At 15.2% G+C, this 9,553-nt stretch overlaps 2 protein-coding genes across 2 annotated transcripts, besides 41 other annotated features; one reads left to right on the top strand and one right to left on the bottom strand. All coding sequences in view use genetic code 6, as the record gives it.

The window, feature by feature from the left end:
* Nucleotides 1–463: 463 nt before the first annotated feature.
* Nucleotides 464–508: a microsatellite.
* Nucleotides 470–524: a microsatellite.
* Nucleotides 525–1,069: 545 nt separating this feature from the next.
* Nucleotides 1,070–1,113: a microsatellite.
* Nucleotides 1,083–1,128: a microsatellite.
* Nucleotides 1,129–1,203: 75 nt separating this feature from the next.
* Nucleotides 1,204–1,253: a microsatellite.
* A 125-nt stretch (nt 1,254–1,378) lies between these two features.
* Nucleotides 1,379–1,420: a microsatellite.
* Nucleotides 1,421–1,592: 172 nt separating this feature from the next.
* Nucleotides 1,593–1,638: a microsatellite.
* A 25-nt stretch (nt 1,639–1,663) lies between these two features.
* Nucleotides 1,664–1,734: a microsatellite.
* Nucleotides 1,681–1,733: a microsatellite.
* A 260-nt stretch (nt 1,735–1,994) lies between the features above and the next one.
* IMG5_124020 (poly adp-ribose glycohydrolase, putative) lies at nt 1,995–3,691 on the top strand. Its single transcript, XM_004032310.1, has 2 exons — nt 1,995–2,815; nt 3,012–3,691. Exons 1-2 carry the CDS (start codon nt 2,293–2,295, stop codon nt 3,623–3,625), a joined length of 1,137 nt encoding a protein of 378 aa, XP_004032358.1. The 5' UTR covers nt 1,995–2,292; the 3' UTR covers nt 3,626–3,691.
* Nucleotides 2,804–2,859: a microsatellite.
* Nucleotides 2,822–2,897: a microsatellite.
* Nucleotides 2,822–2,953: a microsatellite.
* Nucleotides 2,825–2,919: a microsatellite.
* Nucleotides 2,843–2,918: a microsatellite.
* Nucleotides 2,883–2,953: a microsatellite.
* Nucleotides 2,911–2,979: a microsatellite.
* Nucleotides 2,911–2,993: a microsatellite.
* Nucleotides 2,928–2,975: a microsatellite.
* Nucleotides 2,949–3,009: a microsatellite.
* Nucleotides 2,955–3,010: a microsatellite.
* A 759-nt stretch (nt 3,692–4,450) lies between the features above and the next one.
* Nucleotides 4,451–4,498: a microsatellite.
* Nucleotides 4,459–4,498: a microsatellite.
* Nucleotides 4,499–4,670: 172 nt separating this feature from the next.
* Nucleotides 4,671–4,710: a microsatellite.
* A 19-nt stretch (nt 4,711–4,729) lies between these two features.
* Nucleotides 4,730–4,783: a microsatellite.
* Nucleotides 4,731–4,791: a microsatellite.
* A 632-nt stretch (nt 4,792–5,423) lies between these two features.
* Nucleotides 5,424–5,502: a microsatellite.
* Nucleotides 5,440–5,516: a microsatellite.
* A 488-nt stretch (nt 5,517–6,004) lies between these two features.
* Nucleotides 6,005–6,051: a microsatellite.
* A 366-nt stretch (nt 6,052–6,417) lies between these two features.
* Nucleotides 6,418–8,409, bottom strand: IMG5_124030 (tubulin-tyrosine ligase family protein, putative; the record flags this gene model as incomplete). Its single annotated transcript, XM_004032311.1, has 3 exons — nt 6,418–6,852; nt 7,151–7,753; nt 7,852–8,409. 3 exons carry the CDS (start codon nt 8,407–8,409, stop codon nt 6,592–6,594), a joined length of 1,422 nt encoding a protein of 473 aa, XP_004032359.1. The 3' UTR covers nt 6,418–6,591.
* Nucleotides 6,866–6,986: a microsatellite.
* Nucleotides 6,889–6,987: a microsatellite.
* Nucleotides 6,948–6,986: a microsatellite.
* Nucleotides 7,037–7,082: a microsatellite.
* Nucleotides 7,037–7,090: a microsatellite.
* Nucleotides 7,044–7,147: a microsatellite.
* Nucleotides 7,460–7,500: a microsatellite.
* Nucleotides 8,300–8,344: a microsatellite.
* A 275-nt stretch (nt 8,410–8,684) lies between the features above and the next one.
* Nucleotides 8,685–8,739: a microsatellite.
* Nucleotides 8,703–8,745: a microsatellite.
* A 462-nt stretch (nt 8,746–9,207) lies between these two features.
* Nucleotides 9,208–9,246: a microsatellite.
* Nucleotides 9,218–9,291: a microsatellite.
* Nucleotides 9,236–9,312: a microsatellite.
* Nucleotides 9,313–9,553: the final 241 nt, after the last annotated feature.

Below are 9,553 nucleotides of genomic sequence, written 5' to 3' on the forward strand. Positions count from 1 at the left end.
AATTTTCGGTTAATTGGCCTTATGTTTAATCATTTTAATTACATTTATTTATCATATTTTATTTTATAACTTGTAATTTATTTTAATAAGATAATTTAAATTAATGTAAATGTTTATTTTTATGCAATAATTATTTTGACATACTTTTATTATTATTATATATATTGCTATTTTAATTAGGATAATTTTCATGTTCCTTTTTTTAAATACTTTACTTTTTTCCACTTTAATTATATTTATTATACTTTATTGGGTCTAATTCATTTATATTCATAGTTTAGCCTTATATGTCAATATCTATAAACTGCATATTTTTTTTTAAAGAAATGTATGTTTTTTATTTTAATTGTTATAATATTATTATTAATTTTTTTTTTAATATAAAAATAAAATATTTGAAATAAATACATTTTTCAATATAAAAATTTTATTAATTAAAATTATTTGATATATTTCAATATTTTTTTTATTTATTTTTAATTTTTATATTTTTATAATTTTTAATTTACATATTTTTTATTTTTGTAAATAAAGCTTTATATATTAATATTAAAAAAACGAATAAATTTTAATGTAAATAGAAAGAAAAATATTTTAATAAATATATAAATAAAAATTGTTTTCATTATTAAAACAAAGCCAAATAAATAATCAGAGAAACTTTATTATCTTATTAAATATATTTTTTATTAATAATTTTGATATATAATTCTTTAATTTATAAATTTAAATGAAAAATGATTTTAAGATTTTTTTTTATTCAAAATTAAAATAGATAATATTTTAACTTAATTTTTATTAAATTTAGAATAAAATATAAACTTAAAAATATAAAATTATTTTTTATAATTATTTAATATTTTAATTATGAATAACTGATTGAATATGTTTCTATAGTAATTTTTTATATCGTATCTTTAATTTATTATCATTAGATATTAATTATTATTTTATGTGTTTTAATATATACTTTTATTAAATTTGTATAAAATAAATTAAATCGATTTTAGTAATTATATTTCTCTTTTTTTTAAATTTCTTTTTATTCATAATATTTTTATTTTCTTTTAATATCTATTTATTAATTTTTAAAATATTTACTTATAATTTTTATAATTTTAATCTATATTCATACTTTATTAAATTTCAAATAATAATAAAAAAATATTTAAATTCATTATATTTTAAATACAAATTTAATGTAAAATAAAAATATATATATATAAAAAAAAAAAAAATTATATGAATAAAAATATATTTTATATTGTTTAATAAAACTTAATTAAATTTATAGATTTTAGCAATATGTTTAAAATAATAAGAATTTTTTAAAAAAATATATGTAATAAAAATTTTTAATTTACTCGTAATTTATATTAAATATAATATATTAAATTAAAAATATGAAATAATAAATTAATGTTTAATTATAATTTTATAAATATATTTTATATTTACATTTTGTCTATATTTGTTTATATAATTATAAATTTAATAAAAGAAATGCTAAATTATAATTGAAAATTAGTATGAATGCATTTAAACGCAAACAAAAATAAATTTAAATAAATTAATTTATTATCTAATAAAATTTAAAATTAATAAAAAATATACATTAAATATTATTAAAAACATATAAAAACCTTAAAGATATTAAAAAGATTTAATAAATAAATATTAATATATATATATATATATATATATATTTAAATATATATTACATAAATATATATTTTTTCATTTTTGTTTTTATTTTAATATATTAACTTATAAATTTATAAAAATATATTTTTTGTTATATTTTATTATTATTTTAAAAAAATATTAATAATTAAAAGAAAAATGAAAAAAGTAGAAAAATAGTAAAAAATTACTTAATTTTTAACAATTAATTAGAGTAATAATAAAATTTTAAAATCGTTTTAAAACTAAAATTAAATTCAAAATGTATAAAATACTTAAAAATTTCCATAAATAAGCTCAATTTAAGATGATAAAAATGATATTTAAAAAAAATAATTATAAAATGAAATTATTAATAAAGAATAAATTTAGAAAAAAGATGAAGAAAATAATTAAGAAGAATTAACTGATGTAGAAGATGAAAATTTTATAGATTAAACAATAAGATAGGAAAGTTTTTATTAATATCCTCATTTTTAGAAAAATATATGGTTATAAAAAAAAAGCATTCTCTCCTTTTTTATTCAATAACGATAAAATTTAACATCTTCAGATTTTTATAAAAATCTTCTCGGATTAATCCATATTTAACACCCTTAACAAGATATAATGAACTTAAAATAATTCTTAGATTAAAATTAAGGCTAAAAAGACTTTTATTTGTAAGATTTAATTCCTTTTATAGCACAGTTAGCTTTAAAAATTGAATAAATACCACAAATAATATTCTTATAAGCATATAAAAAAAACTAAATAACATTAAATAGGCTTTAAGTGGCTGTAATAATAGCAAATATGTTTTTTTGTACATTAATACCTTAAGAAAAGAAGTATAATTTGCCAAATACATATAATCTTAACACTTTATACAAAAGCACATATCAAAATAATAGAAAAATTTAAAAAATAAAATGCATTTTTAATTATTTTTCTTTAATAAAAAAAACACAAGAAAAAACACTAGAAAATGAAAAAATAGAATATATTCGTTTATATAACTAAAATTATATAAACGCAAGAAGTTTAATTGAAAATTAATAAAAACTTAAAAAAATATATATTTAAAAAAATAACAAAAATATTGAAGATATAAAAAATTCAATATAAATAGATTTTGCAAATAAATACATAGGTAAAAATAAATATAAATAAATATTATAAAATATATATAAATAATATTTAATTAAATAAAAAAATATATATAATATAAATAAGTATTAATAAAATTATATATAAGTATTTAAATATATATATATATATATAAATATATTTATTTATATATATTTATATATTTATTTTAATTTATATATTATTATTTTTTTATATAGGAGGAGGTGTTTTAGATACAGGATTAGTTCAGGAAGAAATAAGATTCGTTATTAGTCCTGAATTGCTTATTTTGAGACTTTTTAGTTTTAAAATAGAAGATTAAGAGGCTATTTTAGTATCTGGTATTGATACATATTCAATTTATAGGGGTTATTCGAACACTTTTGAATGCTTAGGTGAAAATAAAAATAGAAAAAATGATATTTTAGTCGCAATAGATGCCTTAAATTTCTCTTAGTCATATGATAGTGGTATATAATATAGAATTAATGTCTTATTAAGGGAAATAAATAAAGCTTTTGTAGGTTTTTAGGCTCCTTAAGTACCTTTAGATGTTCCAATAAGTACAGGAAGGTGGGGTTGTGGGGCTTTTTAGGGAGATTCTTAATTAAAATTAGTGATTTAATGGATTGCATGTAGTTTAGTGGGAAGAGAAATGTATTTTTTTCCATATATGGATTGCTTGTTATTAAATATAGAAGAAATTATTGAGAAAATAAAAGATTTTAATATTGGAGAATTATTTAAAATTGTTTAATAGTTTTGTTTATAAATCGGAAAAAATGAAAAAATAAAACTTTTTGATTATATACTAAATTAATTATAAAAATGAGAAAAAAAAATTATATATAAATCATTTAAATGAATTATTAAAAAAAGTAAAGCAACATAAACTTAAAATTAAAAAAAATATAAGAAAAATATATCCAAAAATCCTAATTTTTTTTTCATAATTTCCGTTTTAAATGCCTTCTGGAAAAGCCATTCCTGAAAAAAAACCAGTTATAAATCCACCAAATTAAATAATTGTATCAATATTAAATTTATTATTTCCAAATAAATAAATAATTAATAAAAAAATTATTATATATACTATCATTTGATTTCTTCCTTATATATTTTCTAAAGCTTTCCAATTTAATACAAAATAAGATAATAAACATGCAATAATACCATATATACAAGCTTAGGGTCCTCCTGTTATTTAAAAAGGATTTTAATAGTTTAAAGCGAACAAATTACCACCTATACCAGAAATTATATATATAATTAAAGTAGGGAAAAAGTTAAATGAATATTCGATTGTTGAAACGAAAATTAATATAGAAAGCGAATTAAAAAATAAATGCATAAAATTTGTATGTAAGAATTAAGAAATGAATAGTCTATGATATTAATAGTCAATTTTTATCTTATAAGGATAAATTGAGTACATTTAATCAAGAGTTTCAAATGGAATTTAAAGAAATGTACCTGATTTTTAAATACCTTTTATGTTTATTTCGGTTATAAATATAATAGTGTTTAGAACTAGTAATAAAGTTGTTAAAGATTTGACTTTATATTAAGGAAAAATATTAGATTTTAACATATACATAAAAGATTCTTAATTAGGATGTATAATATCATCTTAAGAGGGTAAGGCTTAAAAAAATAAATATAAAAATATATATGTATATATATAATAATATATATATATATATATTTATTTTATATTTTTTTACAAAAAAATGGAATTTTCGCTTAGTTTATTACACTATCATTTTAAATGTTAAATGATTATATATTATAAATGTTTTCATTATTTTAGTTGTTTTAATTGTTTCTTAAATCTTAAAATCCTTGTATATTTGCCATTTTTTTTTCTTATATATTCAATATTTTTTTTTTTTTATTTGATATTTATTTTTAATTATTATTTTTTTAATAAAAAATATTTTTATTTTTAATTTTTTTTTCTTTTTTAATTTTAATTTTAAGTTTTTTTTTATTTATTAAAAACAAATGTTTTTATTTGTTACTATAAATAATAATTAAATATTTTTAATTATTTCTAGAAAAAGAGTACAAACATAATATAAAATTATTAAATAAAAAATAACAATTAAATAAAAACAATAAAATGTCATAATAATAATAAACAAGACCTTTTATTTAATAAATTAATTTAAGTAAATAAATAAATATTTTTTAAAAATTGAAAAAATAAAGCAAATTCCGAAATTAGAAAAAACCTTCTTGTAGTTAGTAGTTTTTTATATACATTAACAAAATCAAATTCTAAAACCGATTAAGAATTTTATAAAAAATATGAAGTTTATGATGTACTTAATAAGAAAAAAATAGGCAAAAATAATTATATGTTTTTTATAAAAAAACAAGTAATTAATGCTTTAATATAAAAGATGGGGACGTTTAGGTCAACTTTCAGTTTTTTGTTTATATTCAACTTATTGTTTAAAAGGAAAAATTATATTTTTTAAACTTACAGGCGGATTTATATATGGTTTTTGGTAAATATAAAAATAATTTTATATATAATTTAATATTAATTATAATTTAAAGGATTCAACATTTTTATACTTTAGGTTCTTATATAGGAATTTCTTACAAGCTTCCTTGTTTATTTTTATAGATATAATTATATATATATATATATATATATATATATATATATATATTTATATATATATATATATATATATATATTATTTTTATATTTAAAAGGGGCTTTAAATTAATTAGATATGGGAGAATAATATGAAACAACGAGTCAATTAAGAAACTTTTTAGTAAAACTAAAAGAAAGAGAAGATTCTTACTAAAGGGGAGAATAAATAATATCTGATAATGAATTAGTAGAAAAGTTTTATGAAGATTAACTTGGAGAAGATAGTGCCAAAGAAATATTTAATAAAAGCTATTTAGTAGATGATTATTGGGAAAAAAATTTATAAAAATATACCAAAACTTCTGAAAACGATAAAGATCCTTTACATATTTTTCATAATAAATCATATTATGATTAATAATTAAGACTTAAGTACTGTGATACTTTTATTACAAGGTATATATATCATTCTTTTGCAAGATATTTTAAAAAAGCAGGCTATGTTTTAGGGTTAACAAATTAATTTTGAAAAATTAAAAAAAATATATTAATTTTGTTTTTATTTATAATAATAAAAAATATAAAAAAAATAAAAAACAAATATATATATATTTAAAATTTTTATATATATATATATATATATATATTTTAAAAAATTTTATATATTAATTAATATAAATAAGATATATATTTTTATATTATAATAAAATACTTAAAAATTTTAAAAAATAATATATATAAATTAATAAAGATTTTATCAAATAAAAGCCGGTTTTATATTATTAATTTTAATTATATTATTATTGGTATTTTTTTTTTTAATAGCCACTCCTTCACACATTAAATTAAGTCCCGCATTATTTTTTTCGATTAATTATTTTCCCTAAAATATTTTCTTAAACCCACCTGTATCAATATTTTTTTTTATTTTTTTATTTTTTTCCATCCCATAATCAATAACTACCTTAATTATATCATCTGACACTTCCTTAACTAATTTTTCGGTTACATCAGTACTATATTCCATACAGGGTGAAGAATTAATTTCAATAAGCCAAACATTATATAAATCATCAACCATAAAATCATATCCATACATTTCAATTGTATTCTTTCTCTATTCTACATTATCTTAAACACTTTTCATAGAACGAATTATCGCGTTAGTAATTTAATGTTCTATTTTTTCAGAAAAACATTGTTTTTTCTTTCTCCAACAAATAATTAATAAATTCCTCTTTAGTATACATATTTCCTTTATCATAAATTTCGTCTTTTTCTTCCCTTTCTTTTAATCTAGAAATCATATTATTTGTTAAATGAGTAAATTTATTCTGTAAATTATTAGTGTCATAATCATCGCAACTAAATCTAACATAACAGTTTGTATATTCCCATATTGTTAAAGGATTCCAGTCAGTTAATAATACCCAAACTCTTATATCGAACTTTTATTAGGATTAAAAATAAAAATGAATATAAATAAAAATATTATTAAAAAAATAAGTATAAAGATAAATATGAATATAGATTTGAAAAAAATTATAAAAAAAATATGAATATAAATAAAAATATGAATATAGGTAAATAATATTCTAAATATAAATGTAATAATAAAAATCAATAAAAAACTATAATATATATATATATATATATATATATTTATATATTTATATATTAGTATATTTTTATTTTAAAATTTTCATATATTTTTATATTTTATATTTATATATTTTTATATTTTACTTTTCTTTTTTTAACAATTAATGGATTTTCTATATATTTTTAAATTATCCATTATGATTCCTTTGATTTCATATGGTCTAGAATTTCTATTAAATTATTATAACAAGTAATACCTCTTCCTCTTGACAAGCCTGCTGGTTTGATTATCCATATATTATCTTCTCCATTTATACAGTATTATGGGTATTTTTATTAATATTTTTTTAATAATTGATGAACTTTTAATGTAAACGAATCCATTTTTGCCTCCTCTTCTTCTGAATTTTATTATTCATCCTCTGAGTTACGTTCATCTTTTAACGATTTTTGTTTTTCTAATTTTTTTTATTTTTTAATTTTCTTTTTTTTCTTTCCTTCAATTTTCTAAAGCCATTATTCATGTTTTTTTTATGCAAGTTTTTCTTCATTTAACTCATCACTGGAAAGAATATTCCATTCTTTTTTAGAAACAAATTTAAAAGGCGATTTCTCGTCAATAGTATCATTGAAACCTTTAATTTTTCTTTCACAAACATTGAATGCAATAACTGCTTATTTTTATATATTTTATAGATCCATTTCACAAAAATACATTCTCATATATTTTTTCAATATACTTTCAGCCTTAATATATATATATAAAATATATTATAATTGGGTTAAATAAAAATTTATTGTATACATATATATAAATATTTCTAAATTTTATTAATATGTATTACTTTTGATGTTTTAAATTCTATTTAAAAATTATAAAAATCATCAACATCATTTAAATCATAACATCTAGGATAAAAAGTATCAATATCAACGTTATCATGCCAGACAAGATTTCTAATATTTTTACAAAGACCTACTTTAGTTGTGAAGCATGTACTTTTTTAGAAATGATTTACGATTTAAAAATCTTTTAAAGTTTCGAAATCTATTTCTTTGGTAAATAAACACCATTTAAAATCATAACATTAACTTTTGTTATCTGGATTTTCTATCCATCCCCTTTTTCTTAAACTTTTTTTTATATCTCCATAACCTCCTGTTACAATAAAAACCTATATATAAAATAAATATTAAATAAATTTTATGTGTTAAAATAAAATAAATTTTTAGTAAAAAAAATTTTATTTATAATTTTTATAAAAAAAATAAACATTAAAGATATAAATTATGTATAAATATATATATATATATATATATATATATATATATACATATTTATTTTAATGCTTACTTTTGTTTCTTTAGTAAGTCTTTATTTTTTTTCCAAAGTTCTAAATCATTAATATTCGAATATTTTCTTAATTTTTTTTTTATATTTAATTTTATAAATTTGAATCATAATTTAAATTATTTTAAATTTCTTATCTATCTTCATTAGAATCATCTTCACTGTTTTAACTATCATTTTATTATTTAAAATTTTGTAATTAATTACTGTAATAATTTTCATCATTTTTATTATTTTATGTAAATTTATTTTGTTCAAATATTTTTGGGAATTTATCTTGTTATTTTTTCAGATTTTCATTATTTTATGATTATAGTTTTTCTTTAGATATTAATTTATAAAAATATTAAATATAAATTTATAAATAAATTATATATAAATTAAATATTAATATAAAATTTAACATTTTTTTAATTATAATATAATTTTACAAATATTTTTTTCTTTTTTCTTCTTTTTTTCAGGAATTTCAATAAAAAATTCTCCATTTTCTATTTCTTTTTTAATATTTATTAATACATAGTCTTTCATTTTCTCTTTAAGTTATTCTTTCTTTTTTTTATTTTCTTCTTCTTTAATTTTCTCTTATTATTATTTTTCATATAATTTATCAATAAAAATTTAATTTTTTAATTAAATTCTTTTTAATTTTTCTTTCATTAATTTGATTTTTTCTTATTTTTATTCCATTGCTAAATATAAATAAAAAATATACTTTTGAAAATTTATAAATATAATTTATTTATAATATTTTAAATATATTACTGTTTTTTTTTAAAAATTATCAAATTAAAAAAAGGCAAAAAAAATATATTATGCCTTATTATTTGTATATAAAATTAAAAAAAGAATTAATAATAATATATTTATTAATAATTTATATATTTATATATTTATATATATATATATAAATATTATTTATATATATATATATATTTTTCATATATATTTATATTTACTTTCTTTCGATTAAGATCTTTATTATTTTTTTTTTATTTTTTCATTTTCATTTTTTTTTATTTTAAATAATTCTGTATCCTAATACAATTTTGAGTTAACATTTTCATATTCTCCTTTTAATTTATTAAATATTTTTTCGTCTTTATTTTTTTATTAAATTTAATCCATTTTTTTTTTCTCTAAATTTTCTTTTAAAGAATTTAAAAAGCTATTATATCTAGATTGGAAATATTTTT

Source organism: Ichthyophthirius multifiliis (genome assembly GCF_000220395.1).
Source record: "Ichthyophthirius multifiliis unplaced genomic scaffold scaff_1120509250982, whole genome shotgun sequence".
Taxonomy (NCBI): domain Eukaryota; phylum Ciliophora; class Oligohymenophorea; order Hymenostomatida; genus Ichthyophthirius; species Ichthyophthirius multifiliis.